At 40.3% G+C, this 20,990-nt stretch overlaps 1 protein-coding gene across 1 annotated transcript in view; it reads right to left on the reverse strand.

Annotated features, from left to right (window-relative positions):
• LOC145406739 (juvenile hormone esterase-like) overlaps nt 1-20,990 on the reverse strand; it is a 109,096-nt gene that overhangs the window by 51,928 nt on the left and 36,178 nt on the right. Inside the window, exons 2-5 of the mRNA XM_080277840.1 lie at nt 9,177-9,392; nt 8,396-8,568; nt 6,646-6,788; nt 443-498 (exon numbers count right to left, since the gene is read on the reverse strand). Coding sequence (XP_080133966.1) covers nt 443-498; nt 6,646-6,788; nt 8,396-8,568; nt 9,177-9,371 — 567 coding nt within the window. The 5' untranslated portion in view covers nt 9,372-9,392. The remainder of the gene's footprint in view (nt 1-442; nt 499-6,645; nt 6,789-8,395; nt 8,569-9,176; nt 9,393-20,990) is intronic.

Here is a 20,990-nt window from a genome sequence, read left to right on the forward strand (position 1 = left end):
ATTTGTCTCATGAGCCAATTCTCCATCAAGGACCTAATTTATCCCCTTGCGAAATCATAAGATCATCAGATGGACTTTTTTTTCAGCCATGAACCTATTTCCCACACAGACTTATTTTTACCTGGTGGACCTATGTTCATACTTGGGCACATTTCCTCAGTGGTGTATTCCAAACGGGCCATTTTTTCCTACATGGATCAATTCCTACCCTGGATCCATTCACACCATGAACCCATCTACTATGGCTCTATTTTTCCAGTACTCACCCACCATTCACATACCCACAGCATCATCCAGTGTACTCTGTCTCATAGGTGTGGCAAAGACTCAGAAAGATTCAACACACACACACACACACACACACACACACACACACACACACACACACACACACACACACACAGGTTCGGTGAATATAAAATGCAGATTTTGAATACAGTACCTGGTCTTTGAGTCCTAAATTGCCAGGCATCACTTGGTCTTCAGTCGACATGAAGCCTGTGTGATAAAGCAGTAGCCATTTAGTAGTAATTATTGTGGGGTTTATCTGTCTCTATTTCTCTGTCTGTCTCTTTCTCTGTTTATTGCTCATGACATTTCCTAATCAGTACTGCTATTACATTAGGTGCACATTCTGATGGCAATAGATTAATGTTTGTTTTTATACCTGCCAGCTAGACTGATAATCCACTAGTCAACAAAGATTTTGTCCCACGGAATATAATATCTGTTTCTTATGTATTTTTGCATGCTGAATCTATATAAGTTTTCAGAATTTCTCTATCTCCCATTTATTTTATTTTTTTTTTGTTCTAGCCATTACGTATAGTATACAGTATATGTATCAGTGCTCTACGAACCATTTGAAACAAAAAGTAACAAACAGAGCTATTTTCATTGCTTGTGAAGCACAAACCTAGGCAAATGGGTCACCAGGGGCCTGCAGAAACACGACTGGACATGCGGGACATTCAAATGGTGCCCACTCCTGAGTAGCAGCTTCTTCTCAGTTGCTGGTTAGAACTCAATATGTAAACAGTGTCTTTTCCACTCAGTTGACAGATTGTGTTTTGTGTATTCAAGTGTTGTGCTGATACCCTATCCACCTTTATAATGCCGGGGAACTGTGTAAATAGTCTGAATTCCTTCTGCTACATCTGCTGTGAATTAACATTCATATTGCAAAAATGTTCTTTCACATCCCTCATTAAAAAATGTTATGAACATTACTTTTGGTTGTCAAGTGGGTGCCCAGGATAAAAGTTGGGCCCCCCATATTTGTTGTGGCACATGTGTCAGGCTTCTCACTGCATGGACAAAAGGTTCACACCGTATGTCTTTTGCCATTTCTGTGGTTTGGAAAGAACCTAATGATTCACGCTTCGGATTGTTACTTCTGCCTGACATATATAAATTGTAAAACATCAAAATCCAAGCATAATGTTAAATATCCTACTTTACCATCTGCTATGAGGCCAGTGCCTCATCGTCAGGAATTACCTGTGCCAGAACCTCCAAGAAACATGACACTGAGTGACGATGAGTCTGGTGATGAGATAGTAGACCAAGTAGAGGACAATATAGATCCAACATTTGAAGCATGCTGGTCTTCAAGTGAACGAAATTAGCTGAGTCAAGATCTTAATGATCTCGTCCGTGATTTAAGTTTGTCTAAGAAGCAAGCCGAGCTTTTGGGTTCCAGGTTAAAGGACTCCAATCTTCTCCAGAAAGAAACTAATTTTTTTTTTCTTTTTATCGTGATCGCCATGACGTTTTCAAAGAATTTTTCTCTCTTGAAGATTATCTGATGTTTTGCAATGATGTTCGTTATGCTATGGAAGCACTTGGCCACGAATGTAACACAGATGAGTGGCGCTTGTTTTTTGACTCATCAAAAGCATGCTGGAAAGCGCTTCTGCTCCAAAACGGAAATAAATTCCCCTCCATTCATCTGGCTCATGCAACTAACAAGAAGGAATCGTATTATAAAGCGAAGCTTCTTTAGGAAAAAATAAGTATGGGGACTAAAGTGGAATGTATGTGGTGACCTAAAGGTTGTGGCACTTTTATTCGGAATGAAACTTGGTTACATGAAGTTTTGTTGTTTCCTCTGTGAGTGGGACAACCGGGACACGAAAATTATTATGTAAAGAAAGTGTGGCCAAAAAAAAAAAAAAAAAAAAAAACACCACTGACTCCAGGGAAGAAGACTGTCATCAATCCTCCTCTTGTTGATCCTGAGAAAATTTATCTGCCTTCATCACACATGAAGCTCAGGTTGATGAAGAACTTCGTCAAAGGTATGGCTAAAACTGGCCATGGATCCACATATTTAAGGAATAAATTCCCCACAATTAGTGATGCAAAAATCAATGAGGGTATTTTTGTAGGACCACAGATAAGGGAACTGCTTCAAGATGAAAAGTTCGATGAAGAGCTAACTGAAGTTGAAGAATTTGCATGGTCGTCATTTAAGAGAGTTTGCAAGATTTTTCTTTTTTTGTAGGGGGGGATGCAGATCGGGGAACTACGGTTGTTTTAACTATTGGCTTCATATATAGCTCTGGAGTGCAATGTTAGTTTAACTATCCACTTTTTGGACCCGTACTTACACTTTTCTCGGAAAATGCTGGGGCAGTCAGTGATAAGCATGGCGAAAGATTTCACCAGGACATTTTGGACATGGAAACCAGTACCAAGGAAAGTGGAACCCTCTATGTTGGCAGATTACTGCTGGACACTAAGGAGGGATGTTCCTGAGGCCAAATATAGCCGAAAATCATACACTTCTACATTATAGAGGTAAGATTTTAAATGTAATGCCAGCTGTATTTATGAATGAGCAATATACACTTATTGTATTATTTAACTGCTCTGTCACCTAAAAACCATGCCTGCTAGAAAAATTCTAAAAACAGATTCGAATTCAGCATAAAAAGTACAGTAAGGTCGAGCCTATTTTAGTTTGTGGGACAGTAAAATGTAAAAATTTTGTTGACCAGTGTATTATCTTATATCATCAGATCTCTCCATTGAGACACATTTTTGACTGTGTGAACATTCAGAAGCAAATGTTACCCACAGCCTTAGGATCAAACGTCCGTATTTTTCATTTCTACCCATTAGGAAGCATCTTTGCTCCTCCTCATTATTTACTGTGTTCTTCATATTGCCATCACAAGTGTATTTCATGTTGCACTTTTAGATGCAAGAGCTGACAAGGATTTTCTGCTAGTACAACTGTGGTCAATAATTTTGCTCAGTTTTCTAGCCGAACTATTTCAAATCTATTACATAATTATCTGGTAAGTTTCTTGGATTTTCAAGACCTTTTGACTGAGTTTTATGTTACCGTTTAATCTTAATATTTCATAGTATAAAGTGTATTATACCTACTGTACGTCCAACAACTACTCTCCATTGAAATATAATTTGTGCATATTCCATGTGAAAAAAAACTGACACCACATCCAGTGACTTTTGGAACGTCCCCTATTAATCTTTCCGACGTCAGTAAACCTGTTATCATGACAATGCCACGTATCACTTGCTTATGATATTTCCTCGTCAGTATTGTTGTTGGACCCTCCCAGAGGCCAGTCGTTGAAACTCCTTTGTCACTGAATTATTAAGTTACTGAAAAACAATGATACATCAGTCATGCAAACACCCGGCATGCTCACATTGTTATACCATAGGATTCTTTCACTAACATAAGGTTAGGAAAGTTTAAAATTTTGAGAATTCAGTGTTTAACCTTTAGGACTGTGAGAAGGTTGAAAGCTGATAGGCTAGTTTTTGAATGAGGCTGACATTCCTTAGTTTTGCTCTAGGATATGGTGCGTAGTTATTTACTTTATATCAGCCTACTTTTGGTAAGCTTTCATTAGACTGGGCAAGTTTGGGTACATATTGGTTTGAGTTTGGGTGAGATAGATCTCTAGGTAGTTTATAGGTAAATCTTAGTGGACGAAATCTGTGTAGGAACTAGAATTAGGACTAGATGCATAGGTAGACAAGAAGACAGATGGGTGGATAAAAGGCAAAGAATGTTAGGTTAGTGAATGGAAGGATGCACAAATAGATGAATTTGTGGGTAGCGATACTAATATTGATATATTGATGTATAAATGAATGAATGGAAGGCGAGATACATGATATATGAGTTGTGGTGGTGTCTGGTAACTATGGCGAACGGGAGGGAGCCAAGTGCCGATATATTATAAGCTCTGTTTTCCACTTTGTATCAGGCCATCCTTTTTCTTTTTTTCTTTTTTCTTAGGGCCCGGCAGAAGCAGCCACCGGACATGCTTGCTGTCACACACACTTGGATGATAACAGATTAAGTTTCTTGGGATATCACGAGTTATGATGACCATGCAGGACATTATCACTCCTCCCATGCAAGATACTTTTTTAATTGTATAAACAGTTGGGGTAGGTACCATCAGTCAAACAGTTAAACAAGTGGTGCCAATCACAACAAACCTAACCCGACAGCAGTTATTTTCTCGTTTTTAAATACTGATTCACTGCCTCCATTTAGTGTCATTAAACAATTAAAGTCTAAGGTAATGGTGTAAACGTTTCCAAGTTATAGTCCTCTGAAAATCCGTGATCTTGCTTATGACCTTTCAAGTCACTCAAGGTCAAAGGCCATGATGCCAAATGAAAGCCCATATGTGATTTCCTGTATCTTGATAATAGTAAATATATTTATCTTCAATCAGTTTCGGGTTATAGCCCCCTGAATATCCGTGACCTTGAGTTTGACATTTCAAGGTCACTTAAGGTCAAAGGTTTTGGCACCAATTAACCCGCCGGAGCCATAGATTACAGGTACAGCAGTGCCTACGTCTGCAGACAGTGCCAGAGCCAAATCTATACGGTCTGCAATTGCAACTGGCATCAACATGCGAAATTTCAAATTTCGCAGATTACTGGCATGGACATGCACGCACCCTTCCCACATCTGTACCCACTTCCTATGTCATCTATATGCCCAATAACAGTGTCCTTGGCTCGAATAGCATAGTTACTGATGAAGAAAACGAAGATCTACCTCAACTCAATGGGTGTCGGTGGCTGCCAATAAAGTCTATGGGCATTACCTGAAGTTTTCAGCCGCCTGCTGAGGGAGAATCCACCTCAAAATCGACCTAAATGGCTTCTGTGAGTACTTTTGTGGTTGTTCTCCATGTTTCCTCATTATTTCTAACCTATCTAGCAAAAAAAAAAAGTCAAAAACTGGCCAGCACTACGACTCCATGAGGGTCCAAAGTCTGCCGGCACATGATGGGTAAAAAATCCACACAGGATTACCTATATGTTGACAATAGAAAATAGCTCTATATTAAACTAATTTCGAGTTATAGCCTCATGAATAACCGTGACCTTGAGTCTGACCTTCCAAGGTCACTCAAAGTCAAAGGTCTTGGTTTCAAATGAAATTCCTTATGGGAGTTCCTGTATGCTGATAATAGTAAATATCTCTATCTGCAACAAGTGGTGCCAGGCACAACAAACCTCGCCCAACCTCACGGTCAAAGGTCATGGTACCAATTAAAAACCTATATATGACTTCCTATATGTTGATAATAGTAAATATCTATCTGCAACCAGTTTTGAGTTACAGGCCCCCGAATATCCGTGACCTTGAGTTTGACCTTTCAAGGTCACTCAAGGTCAAAGGTCTTGGTGCCAAATGAAAGCCCTTATTGGAGTTGCTGGATGCTGATATAGTAAATAACTCTATCTTCAATCAGTTTCAAATTATAACTCTCTGAAAACTGGTGACCTTGAATTTGACCTTCTAAGACCTCTCGATTATCTTTGAAATTTAATCACTTTCTTTTGGGACCAATGCCCACATATTTTGAAAGTTTCATGTATATCCAGTCTGCCGTTATTCCATAATGTTGCTAACAAACAAGAAACAAAAAACCAACAAAGATACTCGACCAACAACAATACCTCGTGGGACTTGGTCCCAGGCGAGATAGCCAGTTTTGAGTTATAGCCCTCTGAAAATCTGTGACCTAGATTTTCACCTTCAAGGCCAATCGATTTCCTCCAAAATGTATATAATCACTTTCTTTTGTGACCAGTGCCCAAATATCCTGAAAATTTCATGTAATATCTTTCAGCCGTTTTTCCATAATATTGCTAACAAACAAACACACAAACTAGTAAATAAACTCAACAAGAAAAAAATACGTTGCCAGACTCCATCCTGGGCGAGGTAAAAATGTTGCAAACTTTTCTTAGAAGTTTGTTTGATTCTGAATATCGCATGACTGGGTTCAAAAGTCAGTGTTCACTCCCGTTATCAATCAGTATTAAATGTAACAATATTTCTGATCATAACTGTACTGCCAAGGCTAAATGTTCACCCAGTATTCTACTACATGTGTTTTAAATAAGGCACGTTTTCCTCCACAATGGAACATTATCAGTCTTCTGAGTGACAGAGAAACTACCAATTCCTTTCAGCTAAGGAACAGTAACCAGGAGAGGAAAGATGGAACTTTGGTATCTGTCGAAAGAGAAACATACCGAACATCACCTTCAGAACATTAGCCGACAGAGGAAAACGAGAAATAAAAGAGTTTAGTCAGGTTAACATACGTCGCCAACCGTACATACCGAAGATGCCAAGGCGATATTGCACCACCACCAACACCACATCCTGATCCAGGAGGACGTGTGGGAGGTACATGCTGGCACCCCCTGAGAAGAATCCGCCTCCGTGGAACCACACCATTACCGGTAGATTCTGAGGGTCGTCCCTTGGCTGTATCACGAGACTTCATTAGCACCAGGAATCAGATAATATGGTTTGATTATAAATGTATATATATTTTTTCAAACGATTTTATTAGGATAATATTATTTAAAAACTGAAAGACATAGACAAAAAGCTAATTCCATACATACTAGAATTAAATAAAGTGTTTGAACAGAACACAGTGTAGCAAGATAAAAATGTGAAATAAATCGTTTATGAAATTGTTAAAATCTTCACTTTGAAGGTTATTTCCTATACTGAATAAAGTCACCTGAAACTAGCCAAAATAAAAACTAAATGTCCTTTAGCAAGATGTTCATTTGAAATAAGCCATAGCCTCATCCTCGGTTAACCGCTATATTCTACAATGTATGAGTAAAACGAAATATCAGTGTCTTATGTACTGTATTGATCCCAAGTGATCCGTATAGATGTTTAACCCGCCGCATCCTGACAATTTTTTCACCACTGACCCCTCCCCCCCGATCTGGGCAGATTTTCGATTTTTTGTTTAGTTTTGTTAAAACCTCCATTTTTTATGAGAAACATTGGAAAATGTCCCCCAAAGTTCTCACCTGAGCTTAGAAGTGGCCTAAACAGGTGACCCTTTAAACACCTGGTACCGTGTTCTCTGGAGCCGTGCTGCAGGTGTCACGTTTTCTATGTAGCGTAACTATTGCAAGCCACTCAGAATAGGTAGATTTTTGTTCATTTGGTACGAATTTATATGTAGTAGAAGAATATATCTATTTTCACACAAAAATATAGGCAATGTCAGTGTTGTTTCATTTGCTGAACACATCAACATACCACACCTTCCTAGGTGATGGTACCTCCTGATCATTTCTTCTCGTTTCTTCCTCTGGCACCATGTAATCTTTGTCCTCCACATTGTCATCGACTGGGGAATCACTCTCGCCTTGAATTTCGTACCATGGTGCGACATGTCTTTACTGGTCAGGTCACTGCTAACAGGTGAGTTGCTGAGACAATGGCGAGCGGGGGGGGGGGAGGTAACGCGGGGTAAGGCAGTGTCCCTACCTGGTGCCAGGTAGAGGAAAGTGTCCCAAGTTTACGTACCAAAAATTAAGTGGGAAATTTGAAAATTGTGGAAATGACAGACCTTGCAATTGCAAAATGTATGGATACGTTATTGGGATTCACCGTGACAAAAGGTTGCAACGTATCCTTATGCTATCAGGACGCCTTGGGTTAAGAAGTTTTGTACTATTCCATAAAATATTTAATCTGAAACTTGAGCACCCAATTTACCCATTTCACTATGACGAATACATTAAATAAAGCCTTTTGAACCTGCGGTAACCTCAACTCGAAAAGCACTTTTTAAAGTAAAATGTGCATCAAACTCGTGAGAAGGTCAGTAGGTTGGATATGGGAGGGTAAATAGCACCTTTTTCACAGAGAATTATTATGAACAATACACATAAGTGTTTTGATGTATCTTATTTTTATTGCACTTGATACCGAAGGAGTCTGAATCAATAACGTACAAGAGGGTACTGGGGTGTAATGTACAGAGTGAATTGCGAAGGAAAATGTGCTGTATTGTATAACGAAATCTTGATAATTACATAGACTAAAACCAACCATTTTACCTTAGGTGTGAAGACATTGAGGAAGAGACAGTCTTCACTGCCATTGTAGTCCTTCTCCTCTGCTTTGCGGTTAGTGAGAAATGGTTCGAAGCCGAGTTGTAAACAAGGCTCAGGCATCACCGACCCGTCTCGCACACCCGACCACTTCTCACCTGGTTCTGGGTCCTGGAACGGGTGGCTCATCATCATCACCATTATCATCATCATCATCATCATCATCATCATCATCATCATCATCAAAGAAACAGTTTGCATAAAATTAGATGAAAGATTTGCTATGAGGTTGTAATGAATCTCCTTCTTCACTACTCCATTTCAACCTCGTAATTTGATTACACTTCTCCATTAACGGATTTTCTCATATAACGTATGCACTACCATTCCTTTACTAAAACTGTGTAATGCTATTGATATTCATCAACATTTCAACACTTTTTTAGAAAAGCTAAAATGACAGTCTAACATTTATTCAGAGCATGAATGACGATGGTCAAACACTATATAAGATCAGATATGGTGGCATTTTAACTCTTTTGAAGGGGCACTGCAACTACATACTAACACTGAAAGTCATATTAAGCAACATTCTAACACTTTTTAAAACATGTTATGGTGACATCATAACCTTTTTTGAAAGGCAGTTCTTGCAACATTCTAGCACTTTAAGAGGCAAGCTTTGGAACATTCTAACCTTTTTTTGACAGCAAGTTAAGTTACGGTCAAGAAACTGCCATCCCAGGTAGTAAGTGGTCTAACACAACAACATGGTGCACCTTGAAACGTAGGGGTCCGAGGGGTGGTTTGGCGAAGGGTATTCCATAGTAGGAGTAGAATGTCCTACCCTTAACCGTCTGCTCCACCACGCCAGAGACATGCCCTTGTTTGGTCTTCAGTACCGGAGCCTGGCCAGTCCCTCCTACGGCCACCACCAGGACTAGCAGTGCCACCACAAGGATGCCAACCCTCATTGTTCCTTCTCTTTTATCAACCTGACAAACAAACAAAAAATGTCAGCGGTGCTCTAGGCAATTGTAGCTTGGCCTAGAATTGCCATGTCTACGCCTTAAACACTGGAACCGAAAATGCCCTTTCCTCGTCTTGAATGTTTATTATATAGAGATTTTAATTTGATTATGTTGCTAATAATGAAAAATCTAATCCAAAGGTGGTGGAGTCAGAGTACTGTTTTATTCTGCTACTGAGTAACGAGAAATAAACAGCCAAGGGACAAAACTGTCACAAAAGTAGAGGCCGACGAACTGTAGTTATATCGACTGGCTGATTATAACTGTTCCTCGTGCCCATAAGCAAGAATTGTATGGTCGCAGTAAGTGATTTTGGGCAGGCTACTGGATGATGATACCTGAGGGAAATTCAAGAAGTCCTTGGGTTGAAAACTACTTTGAGGAACTCCTGGTGCACTTGAATTTCCCTCGTGTGAATATACTAGACTGGAATTAGCCTGAAGAATTAGTAAAGTATGTTCATAACTGGATAGGTTTCACACACACACACACACACACACACACACACACACACACACACACACACACACACACACACACATTAAATCAAACATAGTATAAACCTGCTAACATTGCAACCAGACTTGGGGTCAAGGTTGAATTAAGTTGGAACTGACGAGGATAACAGGGGCACTGGAATTGAACTGAAACAGATTCGATGATCTAATATGAAATGTTATGCTGGATACAGTAGTTTTAAATAGTAGATTAGCGCTATTAATTCTCACTTCACCTTGCCTGAAGTTCAAATAATGGTATTTTGTTATACTTTCTAAGTCTTCTAAAAGTTATTTTTATTTGTACAGTATTTATATACTGTATATATATATATATATTATGCGAGGAACAAGGAACCAAAGGCCGTGGACCCGCTATTACCGTTCCTTCCAAGAGAAAAACAAAATACAGGAGAGAGCCAAATTCAAGATCCGATCATTTTGAGATGCCTTGACACACTGCGTTTGAAAGACTGGAGATCATAGGAAGCAGGAAATACAGACAGAGGGAGACAGTTCCAGAGCTGACCTGTTGCATATATGAAGGACTGGGAGTAACGGTTAACTCTTGCATGAGAGAGTTGGACAGAAAAGGGATGAGAGTTTCCTGGTAGAAAAAAGCCTATGACTCCACCCTATTGAGAAGAGCTGTATGTAGGGAGCCTTCCCAAACATGAGAGTTGCACTCCACACAGGAGCGGATAAAACCCCTGTATAGAGTCAACAATTGTGCAGGGGTAAAGAAGGAATGGAGTCGGCTTAGCACACCTAATCTCTTGGAAGCAGATTTTACAAGAGATGTAATATGATCTTTCTAAGAACAGTCCCGAGTAAATGAAACTTCAAGTATGTTCAAAGATGATGCAGGATTAAGCTGAATACACACACACACACACACACACACACACACACACACATATATATATATATATATATATATATATATATATATATATATATATATATATATATATATATATATATATATATATACACACACACACACACACACACACACATATATATATATATATATATATATATATATATATATATATATATATATATATATATATATATATATATATATATATATATATATATATATATGTGTGTGTGTGTGTGTGTGTGTGTGTGTGTGTGTGTGTGTGTGTGTATGTGTTTTATTTTGGATTATTCATCCAACTTTTAGTGGTGGGATTTTGGTGGAAAAGGCGTGAGATGTCATATTCTAATGGTACTGTGACTGGATGGTTTTTGCCCTGTTAATTTGTATCAAAAGTTATCTTCTTTTCAAAAATGTTGTTCACTTTTACTCTTTAGAATGTGTAGCGAATCAGTTACTCCACACTAAAATGCTTATAATAATGCCATGTTTGTCTTAGTAATTTATACAGATGAATTGAACTGTAAATAAACATAGCCTTAACCTCTTATCTTGTAGCCTTATCATATGACAACATACGTCAGAAATATGAAACCCTTTTTTCTTTCCTATTTTTAGCACCACCTTCTAATACAACATGCATGTCGCCTTCCACGCTATACAGATGTTTGCCAAAACTTGCTAAGTGGAAGTCAGTGCCCATGGAAATTGGATGTTTTTATCTGTTTTACTGAGCTATAAGACAGCGAAACCGAAAGGGTTAACATTCATTAATCTGCAGTAATTAAATATATTCCTGTTACCACTGGTATATGATGTACGACTTTTGCTATGCATAATTGTTGCTGCTGATCAGCCCTGGTCTCTCTGGTTGAGCAGACCTACCGACCTCAGGCAAGCAGCCGCCCCCGCAGGACAGTCCCGTGCAGTGAACCGATGCTCCCCCGCAGTGTTGCGAGACTCATGGAAAAGGGTGGAAGTTTGGTTACTGAATGGATGCTGCATTTGCTTCTATCCACCCAGTTAACAAGATCACCAGAGTAGGGTCACATTACCCTGTTATCTGGTTTTACTGTATTATCACCAACCAGAGTTGTAACATCTGAATTGGATATAAAAGTGCTAGGAAGGAAAGGAAGAAGATGGAAGAAGGGAGGGCAAACACAGAAAGTGAATAATAAATGTAAAAGAAGAGGAAGACAGCACGACAAGAGGTGAAGGATGATGGTCACCACCACCTACCACCTTGCTTTGTATAGTCTATCTATCTATCTCTTGCCAGACGCCTAAATCCCGTACGGGGTGACCACAAAAAAATTGCCTCCACGTCGCCCTGTCCGCCATTTCACTGCCCTTCTCCCAACTCACACCCTCCTCTCTCATATACCACTCCTCTTTATCCCTCCATCTCTTCCTCGGCCTCCCCCTTCCTCTCCCCCCACCTCACTCAGTTACACTCTCCTCGTCAGTCTCTCACCCTCCATCCTCTCCACATGGCCAAACAACCTCAGTATGTTCCTCCTAACACTTCCTATCACATCCAGATCCACACCACAACGCTCCTTTATATCCTCATTTGTCAGCCTGACTCTCCATGTGACTCCACAGGGCTCCTCTTAAATAACTCATTTCCACTGCTCTCATTCTTGACTTGTGTCCTTCCAACAACGTTCAAGCTTCACTCCCATACGTTAGAGTTGGTATCACAATACTGTCATGTAGTAACTTTTTCACTTCCATGCTCACTTCCCTGTTCCTTATCACTGCATTCAAGGAACCAGCAACCTTTCTTCCTTGTAGTACACTTTCAAGCACTTCACCCTCCAAACTTCCATCCTTACTAATCACACTCTCCAAGTACTTAAACACACTCACATTTGCATTTCCTCACCATCCAACCTCGCTGTACATTCACTGACTTCACCTCTCTCAAAGACCATCACTTTACTCTTCCCTACATTCACCTTTAGATTCCGTTCCTTACACACTCTCCTAACTTATCCACCAAGCCTTGCAGCTCCCCTTCGTCTTCACTTAACAACACAGTATCATCTGCAAACAACAGTACATGAGGTTTCCAAACAGCCTCTCTCACCAGGGCCACTCCAACATCCACTACCCTACCTTGTATCTCTTTTATTACCCCATCCATGTACGGATTGAACAACCATGGAGACATGACACATCCCCGTTTCAATCCAACCATTACAGAAAAATTCACTCAGTTCACCATCCACACGCACTGCAGTCTTAGCACCATCATACATATTCTTCACAGCATTCAACAACTTCCCATCTACTCCATATATTGTTAATTCTTCCCACAATCCTTGTCTATCCACCCTGTCATATGCTTTCTCCAAATCCATGATGGCCACATACGACTTCTTTCCATTCCCTAGATACTTTTCCACTAAAGATCTAAGAATGAATATCTGATCTACACAACCTCTTCCCTTCCTAAAGCCTCCTTGTTCTTCTCCAACTAATTCCTCTGTTATTTCCCTACCTCTGTCAATAAGTATCCTATCATACACTTTTCGTATTACACTAAGAAGACAAATGTATAGTGCTAGTGTTACATGTTGTCACTTCTTTTGTTGGTGGCGGTAGGTGGTGGCGACCCTTATGTGTTGCATGTACTTCATTCATTTTCATCATTCTTCTTCTGCGTCTCCCCTCCTCTCATCCTATTTCTCCCATTCTACCTGTTATTTTACATTACTCTTTTTTATCACTTCAGATGTCTCTACACTGAGCCCCAAGCCATATGGTTTCCTGTAATCCAGGAAACAATTTACAACGTTGGGTTATAACCATATAGCCAAATAACAGGGCGATGTGGAGTTTACTATGGATCCCTAGTTAACTGGATGGAGAGAGAAAAATATGGCATCCATCCTGAAATCAAACCTCTGCACTCTTCCGCGCTTTGCTTTGGCAAGGAGCTGTCTCCCGCAGGCAAACATTAGTCCTTTACATGAGATGGCCCTGCAAGGGGGGTTGCTTGTCTGTGGTTGATTGTTCTGCTCCACCAGACAGACTGGGGTTACTCATCAGCAACAACAATCTCTTGTTGTTCAGATCCGCCACTCAGTGAGGTAATATGGTCATAAGAATCACTTCTAACATGAATTATAAGCTGATTGATGAAGCTTCTGCTAGTTCGCAAAGAACAATCAGAAAGACCTGACAACCAGCTCTATGGAGATGCAGAAGTTTATTGTTCCAAAAAGACGATTCATAATAATATTACCTAGATTTTGACATGATTTGTTCTTAGCCTGGAAACAGTGCAAGAAAGAAACTGCCCCTCTGCTTTATACTCCAGGTGAGAGATGCAAGAGTTTACCTGCGCTTCCAGGCCAAATTATTACATTTACAGTATATTTACTTACTCCTATAGAATAGTTTGCAGTGTTTTTTGTCGAGCAGTGTGGTGCCATGAGGATCTGTTCCTTCTTCCCTTGGGGCTAAGATGCAGATGAATGTGTTTGTGTGGATGAGTAAATTGGGATTGTGTCGTCCTGTCTCGGCTACCTCCCATCTTCGGGGAAGCAGCCTAGGTATATAGGTAAATATTTTTTTTTTCTTGAGTTCAACAAGCTATTATCTACTCTGCAACCTAAAACTGGTCTGATTTCAATGTAGCCCAATAGGAATCAATGTATTGTGTGGGACTTTTATAAAATCAGGATAAAATCCCTTGCCAAACAAAGTTTTTTTTAACTTTAGCAGTCTAGATCCTTTGTGCAGGGATGGTTTTAAATAATAATGAAGTGTGTCACTTCTCATTAGATACTTTATATTTTGTTGAAGAGAACAGAATGTTAAAATACCGGCTATGATCATGTAACATAATGTGTGCGGAGGATATCCAACGCATGATATATGGTATTAATACATCTTAATGCAAACTGCTTTTGTTTATAACAATGTTATCTTTGGAATACATTGTGATAATTAACTATAGTGTATATATTAGAGGGCAAAAAACGAAGCACGAGTATCTCAGTATCAACGAACATTTATAGTCAAATATCTTCTACCATTGTCATATGGCAGTACGCTATACCTTCAAAACTATTGTTGGGTAACCATGTAGCTTAAAAGACCAGCATTAGATAGCGATAGAGATTTATACGCAGAAATATTATTGATAGATAGATAGATAAATAGATTGAGAGATATAGATGTAGATCTATTTTTTTTCTTGTAAGCGAATGAGGTTGAATGGAATGCAACTGCTGTTTCAGCATTTTTGTTTCTTCTTATTGTGTTCAATGAGCCAGGCTAAGCTACGCCGACTTTCATTTAGACTTCTGAGTTGCTGTTCAAATGTTGGTGTATTTGGTAACGTTTCATTCCTTCATGGGAACATCTTTAGACCAATCTGATGGCAATGGCAGGTGAGTGAGTGGTGTCAGCCTTCACTCGTAAGTTGAAAAGAAGAGTTTAATAGAAGAATCAATCAGGAATATAACGAATTTGAGATTAAAAAGGTGATGGGCTCTCCACCTTGCTGTATTTATTAATTTTTTGTACTGAATTTTAATTTTCAAGCTCCCTCATGCACCATGATACTATTATCTTCTCGACACCTAGCTTCATGGTGGTAAGGCATTTAGCGCTTGTTAACTGAAGACCTGACTGGGACATTATTTATATATGTATTTTTTTTATCATTGTTATTTTATTAGCTTTAGTTTATTTTATTATTTATGTTTTATTTTATTCATTTACATTTTTATTAATGACCTGGCATTCAAGATTTCACCAATTCTTTCTCTGTTCTCATTCACACCCTTGTATGTAATGTGATACGTAATACCTTACCCGACATGCATACCTCCTTCCTGCTGTCGTCCCAATCATACAATCTCTCTCCCACATTCTTATTATGGTTCTCTCTCACTCACTCTGGCTTTGCAGTATATAAATCATTCTCAGTCTCACATTCATTATGACAGTCACTGTGAATAATTATAAATTCAGTAATACAGTCCATTCTGCCTCACTCATATTTATGACTCTCATACTAACACTCGCAATCTTGATCATCCAAATTTACATATGTACATTTGTTAATTATGCTAGGTAAATCCCATGAAGGGAGTCCCCACTGGTCACTTCAACCCACTGCGTCCCATCAACATATGGGTACGTCAGAACTTTTTTTCATACTGACACCCATTGACGTACCAGTACGTTCTGCAGTTGCAAGGTCCATCATTTGTACATTTTTCAAGTGATTTGTGGTAGGCATACACGAGAGACCTTCCGCTACCCGCCACCACAGTCCTGACCCCCAAGTGCCATTGTCTTGGTCACTCACCTGTTAGCAGTGACCCAGTCAAGACATGGCACACCGTGTTCTCTCCGACGATGAGATTCAAGCTGCCCTTGATGCCTCCACAGGTGACAGTGGTTCCTCAGTCAATGATGTTGATGACAAAGATTATGTGGTGCTAGAGGAAGAAATGAGCAGCAACGATGAGGAGGTACCGTCGCCAAGGAAGGTGATGTAAGTTACGTACCACAGGACTAGAGAAGGCCTGCCTGGACCCCAACCACGTGCACGCACCTCTCTCCAGCCTGTGGACGAAGTGTCAGACAAGGACGAGGACGGGGACGGAGCAGTAGGTCATGGTGTTTCCTCGTGGTTGGGGAGGGAGAGGATTTTGCCACGGGGAGCTGAAGGGGCAGTGAAGAGAAAGATAAGGTATGGTACTATTGCTTTGTCTTGGGAAGGCATGAGTGGTGGGGCGGGCGTGAGTGAAAAGGAAAGTGGTGGTGGTGGTGGCGGGGAGGCAGCTCCCAGGCGAGCATGTGGTGCACCTGGGGAGCGAGCAGTTGGGGAGCAGCCGCTCCCCAGCACCTCTTTCACCCAGCAAGCTTCCCATGCTTCCTCCCCACAGCCCCGTGATGTGGGGAAAGGAAGGAAAGGGAAGGGAAAAGGGAAGGGAAAAAGGAGAGGGAAGAGGAGTGCAAGTGGGGAAGGGGGCCGTTCTCCACCTCCCCAACCACCCCCACCACCTTCTCCTCCCTACCCCGATGAAGGTGAAGATGGAGACGAGGATGGAGATGGTGGTGTGTCATGGGACTGGGAAGATGGGAGTGCTTTCACTCCCATCATTCACCACTTCACAGAAGAGTGGCGGTCTGGCTGTACCGCACCTGGCCTCCATGCAGGCTCCAACCAGGGTGGATTTCTTCCACCAATGTTTTAGTGAGGAGGTTGTGGAACGAATTGTGGATCAAACAAACATTTTCACTAGCAGCCAGCACCGTGAAAATGAGCAAGAAGGGACAACAAGCAGGCACTCTCAACAATATGACTACCCAGTAACCACAGGTGAGATGTTCATCTTTTTTGCCCTGGTTCTCTTGATGGGTATTGTAAGGAAAATACAAATTCTGGCATACTGGTCTACAGACCCTATGATCAACACACCTTTCTTTGGAAAGGTAATGGGTTGTAATATGATTTCAGCAGATTCTGAGCTGCCTCCACTTTTAAAATGCCGAGGACCCTGCTAATGTGAAAAACACTGATCGAATGAGGAGAATATTGTACAGATGGTATTTGATTATCTATGGGAAAAAATCTGCTCATTCTTCTATCCTTACAGAGACCTGGTCACAGACGAAAGTTTCGTGTTGTGGAGAGGCAATATTTCTTTTGACCAGTACATACCAAGCAGGAGACACCATTTAGGGTTCAAGATCTTCGTTATATGTGACTGTAAGACTAGTTATGTGGAAGACATAGTCTTGTACACCGACGCACAGACTGACATAACAGATCGGAGTATAGGACTCTCAGGTGCCGTGAAGACCATGATTGAGGAGTAACTTCATCGTGGTCATGTACCTGGACAACTGGTACACTAGCCCTCTTCTATCTCAGTACCTCCACCTCCACGACACTGGAGTCTGTGGCACAGTCAAGAAAAACTGGTGGCATATGGTCAAGGTTGGAAGGTAACTTAACAAGATCGAGGTGGTTTTTTCAAGGCTAACAACATCCTTGTCACCGTATCGATCCACAACAGGGAAGTTTTCCTCCTGTCAATGGTACACCATTCCCTGAGGCACCGCACCGACTCTGTGGATCACCACAGTGAGAGGAGGCTCCACATTTGGAAACCAGAGTCAGTAATTGACTACAGTGTCAACATGAGGCAAGTTGACCAGTCTGACTCCATGATTTCCAGCGTGGAATGTACCAGGCTCACGTTGAAGTGGTACAAAAAGCTATTTTTCAACTTGCTGGACATCATGGTCCTCAACACCCACTCCCTCCATGCCTTGACTATGGGTGTCACAGAGACTTTCGAGAGGGGTTTGTGAGGAAGCTGACCCAGGAAAATATCTCGAAATAGGAAATGCAAAGGACAGGACCCACCACCTCCCCCACTCAGCCACTGCCGGCCAGACTCCCCTATACCTTACCGGACGCCACTTCTCCACAACCATCCCTCCACAACCGAACCATCCTAGACCCCAGCGCCACTGTCACGTATACGGTCACTCTAAAGTATGACCAACAACTCAGAGAAAAGATATGAGGTACAAGTGTGTTGAATGCAACGTTGCATTGTGCATAGAGCCTTGTTTTAGGGAATACCACACCTTAGTACATTACTGATACTGTGTGTGCTTGCGATATATTATGCTCACTATAATAGTATGGCCTGTAAAAATATGTGAGAACAGTTATAGAAGATGGAAACTGGTATAATGTTTGTGGGAAAGTATAATGTAAGTTGAAAAATAGAATGTAAGTTGAAATAACAGTCATAGTGAGTCATTTGTGCAAGAATTTGGCAATTTTGATATGTTCGGTGAGTATAATAACGCTTATATCACCTATATTATTGTGTGAAAAACAATATTTTCCTGTACTACATATAAATTCGTACCAAATGAACAAATATCTAGCTATTCTGAGTGGTTTGGAATAGTTACCCCTGCCATAGAAAACATGAGAGCAGCAGCATGGCTCCAGAGAAGACAGTACCAAGTGTTGGGAGGGTAACCTGTACAGCGCACTTCTAAACTCAGGTGAGCACTTTTTTTGTGGATTGCCATTGTTTCTAATAAAAAGCAGAGGTTTGAGCCAAAAAAAAAAATCCAAAATCTGCCAGGATTGGGGGGGGGATGGTCATTCGTGAAAAATCTGCCAGGACATGATGAGTTAAGTGCCCACGGGAACCAGCCATGATCCATTTTGTTTTGTTCGTTAACCCCTTAACCGCGGGGCATCACTTTCGTGACGCTTGGGAGCAAGGGATCATACCGCGGGGCGTCACTTTTGTGATTCTGTGTTATTCTGAATTCACCTGGGCTTTCAAGTGGTGGCTTGTATCATCTATCAGTACTGCCAATGTCCAACATTAGTCAGCACTCCTAATCTCATCTGTACTCCCATCCATTGTTGACAATTTAGCCATTTCTCATCGTTCTTGACTCCCCACCCTACCTCCCCTCCATTACCCTCTCCTCTCGCCTGCCCGGTCGTGCTACGTTAAGTAAATCTTCCCTGGAATTTTCCACTGATTTCATCCATTTGAAATAAGCCCTATGCCCTATTCTTATACCAAATAATATATACAAAAAAGAAATAAGGTAAGTGAGAGTGCCATACACCTGGAATTGGCTAATTATCACCTGACAACACCTCACGGGCACTCATTCGCTAATTTTCGCTGTTTATTTCCCCTTGAAATATGCCGTATAATCTTTTCTCGTAATAAAAATATATACAAGAAAGGAAGGGAGAAGCCTAAGTGATATTTACATTCACCTGGAACTACCTAATTAATGTAGGCCACCACACTGTATTCTATTCTAAGTAAATCTTCCCTGGAATTTTCCACTGATTTCATCCATTGAAATAAGCCCTATGCCCTATTCTTATACCAAATAATATATACAAAAAAAAAATAAGGTAAGTGATAGTGCCATACACCTGGAATTGGCTAATTATCACCTGACAACACCTCACGTGCACTCGTTCGCTAATTTTCGCTGTTTATTTCCCTTTGAAATATGCCGTATAATCTATTCTCGTAATAAAAATATATATAAGGAGGGAAGGGAGAAGCTTAAGTGATATTTACATTCACCTGGAACTACCTAATTTATTATGTATTGTCTAGATTTCCTGCCAATCATTTCATAGCTATATATTAGCAGCTGTCACAAGGCTGACGTTGGAAGTATTGCACTCCCCCTAGGCAGGCCACCAGTATCAGTCTACTGTCATATTTCAAGGTGAAAGTATGTCGGATTCGCGCCTGTCAAATTCCGCCGGTTTTTTCGCCCCATGCAAAGGGCCCTGTGACCTCTACCCCCTACTAAACCTTGTATGGAAAGAATTAAAGGGCTGAGAAATGATAGAGAGTGACTACGATCTCTCTGGTGAGTAAAACAGTGCAAGTGGAAATGTAAATAATTTGTAAATAATGTGTAAACAGCAAGTGAAAGCAATAAATGTAAATATAAGTGAACAGTGGAAAATAGTTTTATAAATTACTGGAAGTGACAGTGCCTAACACAGTGTAAATAAAATAGAAATGTAAATAATGTAAATAAAATAGAGAATGTAAATAGAAATGTAAATGAGTAGTAATATAAGAATACGAGTATATATACTAAGAGTAATGAAAGTGAAAGTTTCACTCTAGCATGTATGAATACTATGAGTTATGAAAGTGAAGGTGAAAGTGACATTCACTCTCAACGCTAGTATATAGGACGAGAAAGTGAATGCTACGTATTTTACTGAATGAGAAATTGAATGCCTACAGTGACAATAAACTACTATTACTGAAGGAAACTTATGGATAAAGACTGTAGATATATATAAGTGTTATATAGTAATAGAAATATAAAGTGTGAGGGGTTTTATGAATAATAAATGACAGAACACCAGCGGCGAACGATCGCAAGTGGGAAGGTCATACGTGCTAGTAATTTTCATTGCTTTCACAGTTTTTTTTTTTTTTTGGAGTATGGATTCCAGACTTTTTGAGAATCACAGAATAGTGTTTCAAGTGATAATATCAGGCTAGTCCAGGAGACGGGTGGGTTTTTTTAGCTGAACCTTGCTTTAGGGTATATACAAGGTTTTTTGGTTGTTTATTGCTCTCCCACATGTCCTGAACAAGAATC

The sequence above is a fragment of the Coenobita brevimanus genome, chromosome 8, assembly GCF_032717465.1.
Source record: "Coenobita brevimanus isolate Jiangsu-jjx chromosome 8, ASM3271746v2, whole genome shotgun sequence".
Taxonomy (NCBI): domain Eukaryota; kingdom Metazoa; phylum Arthropoda; class Malacostraca; order Decapoda; family Coenobitidae; genus Coenobita; species Coenobita brevimanus.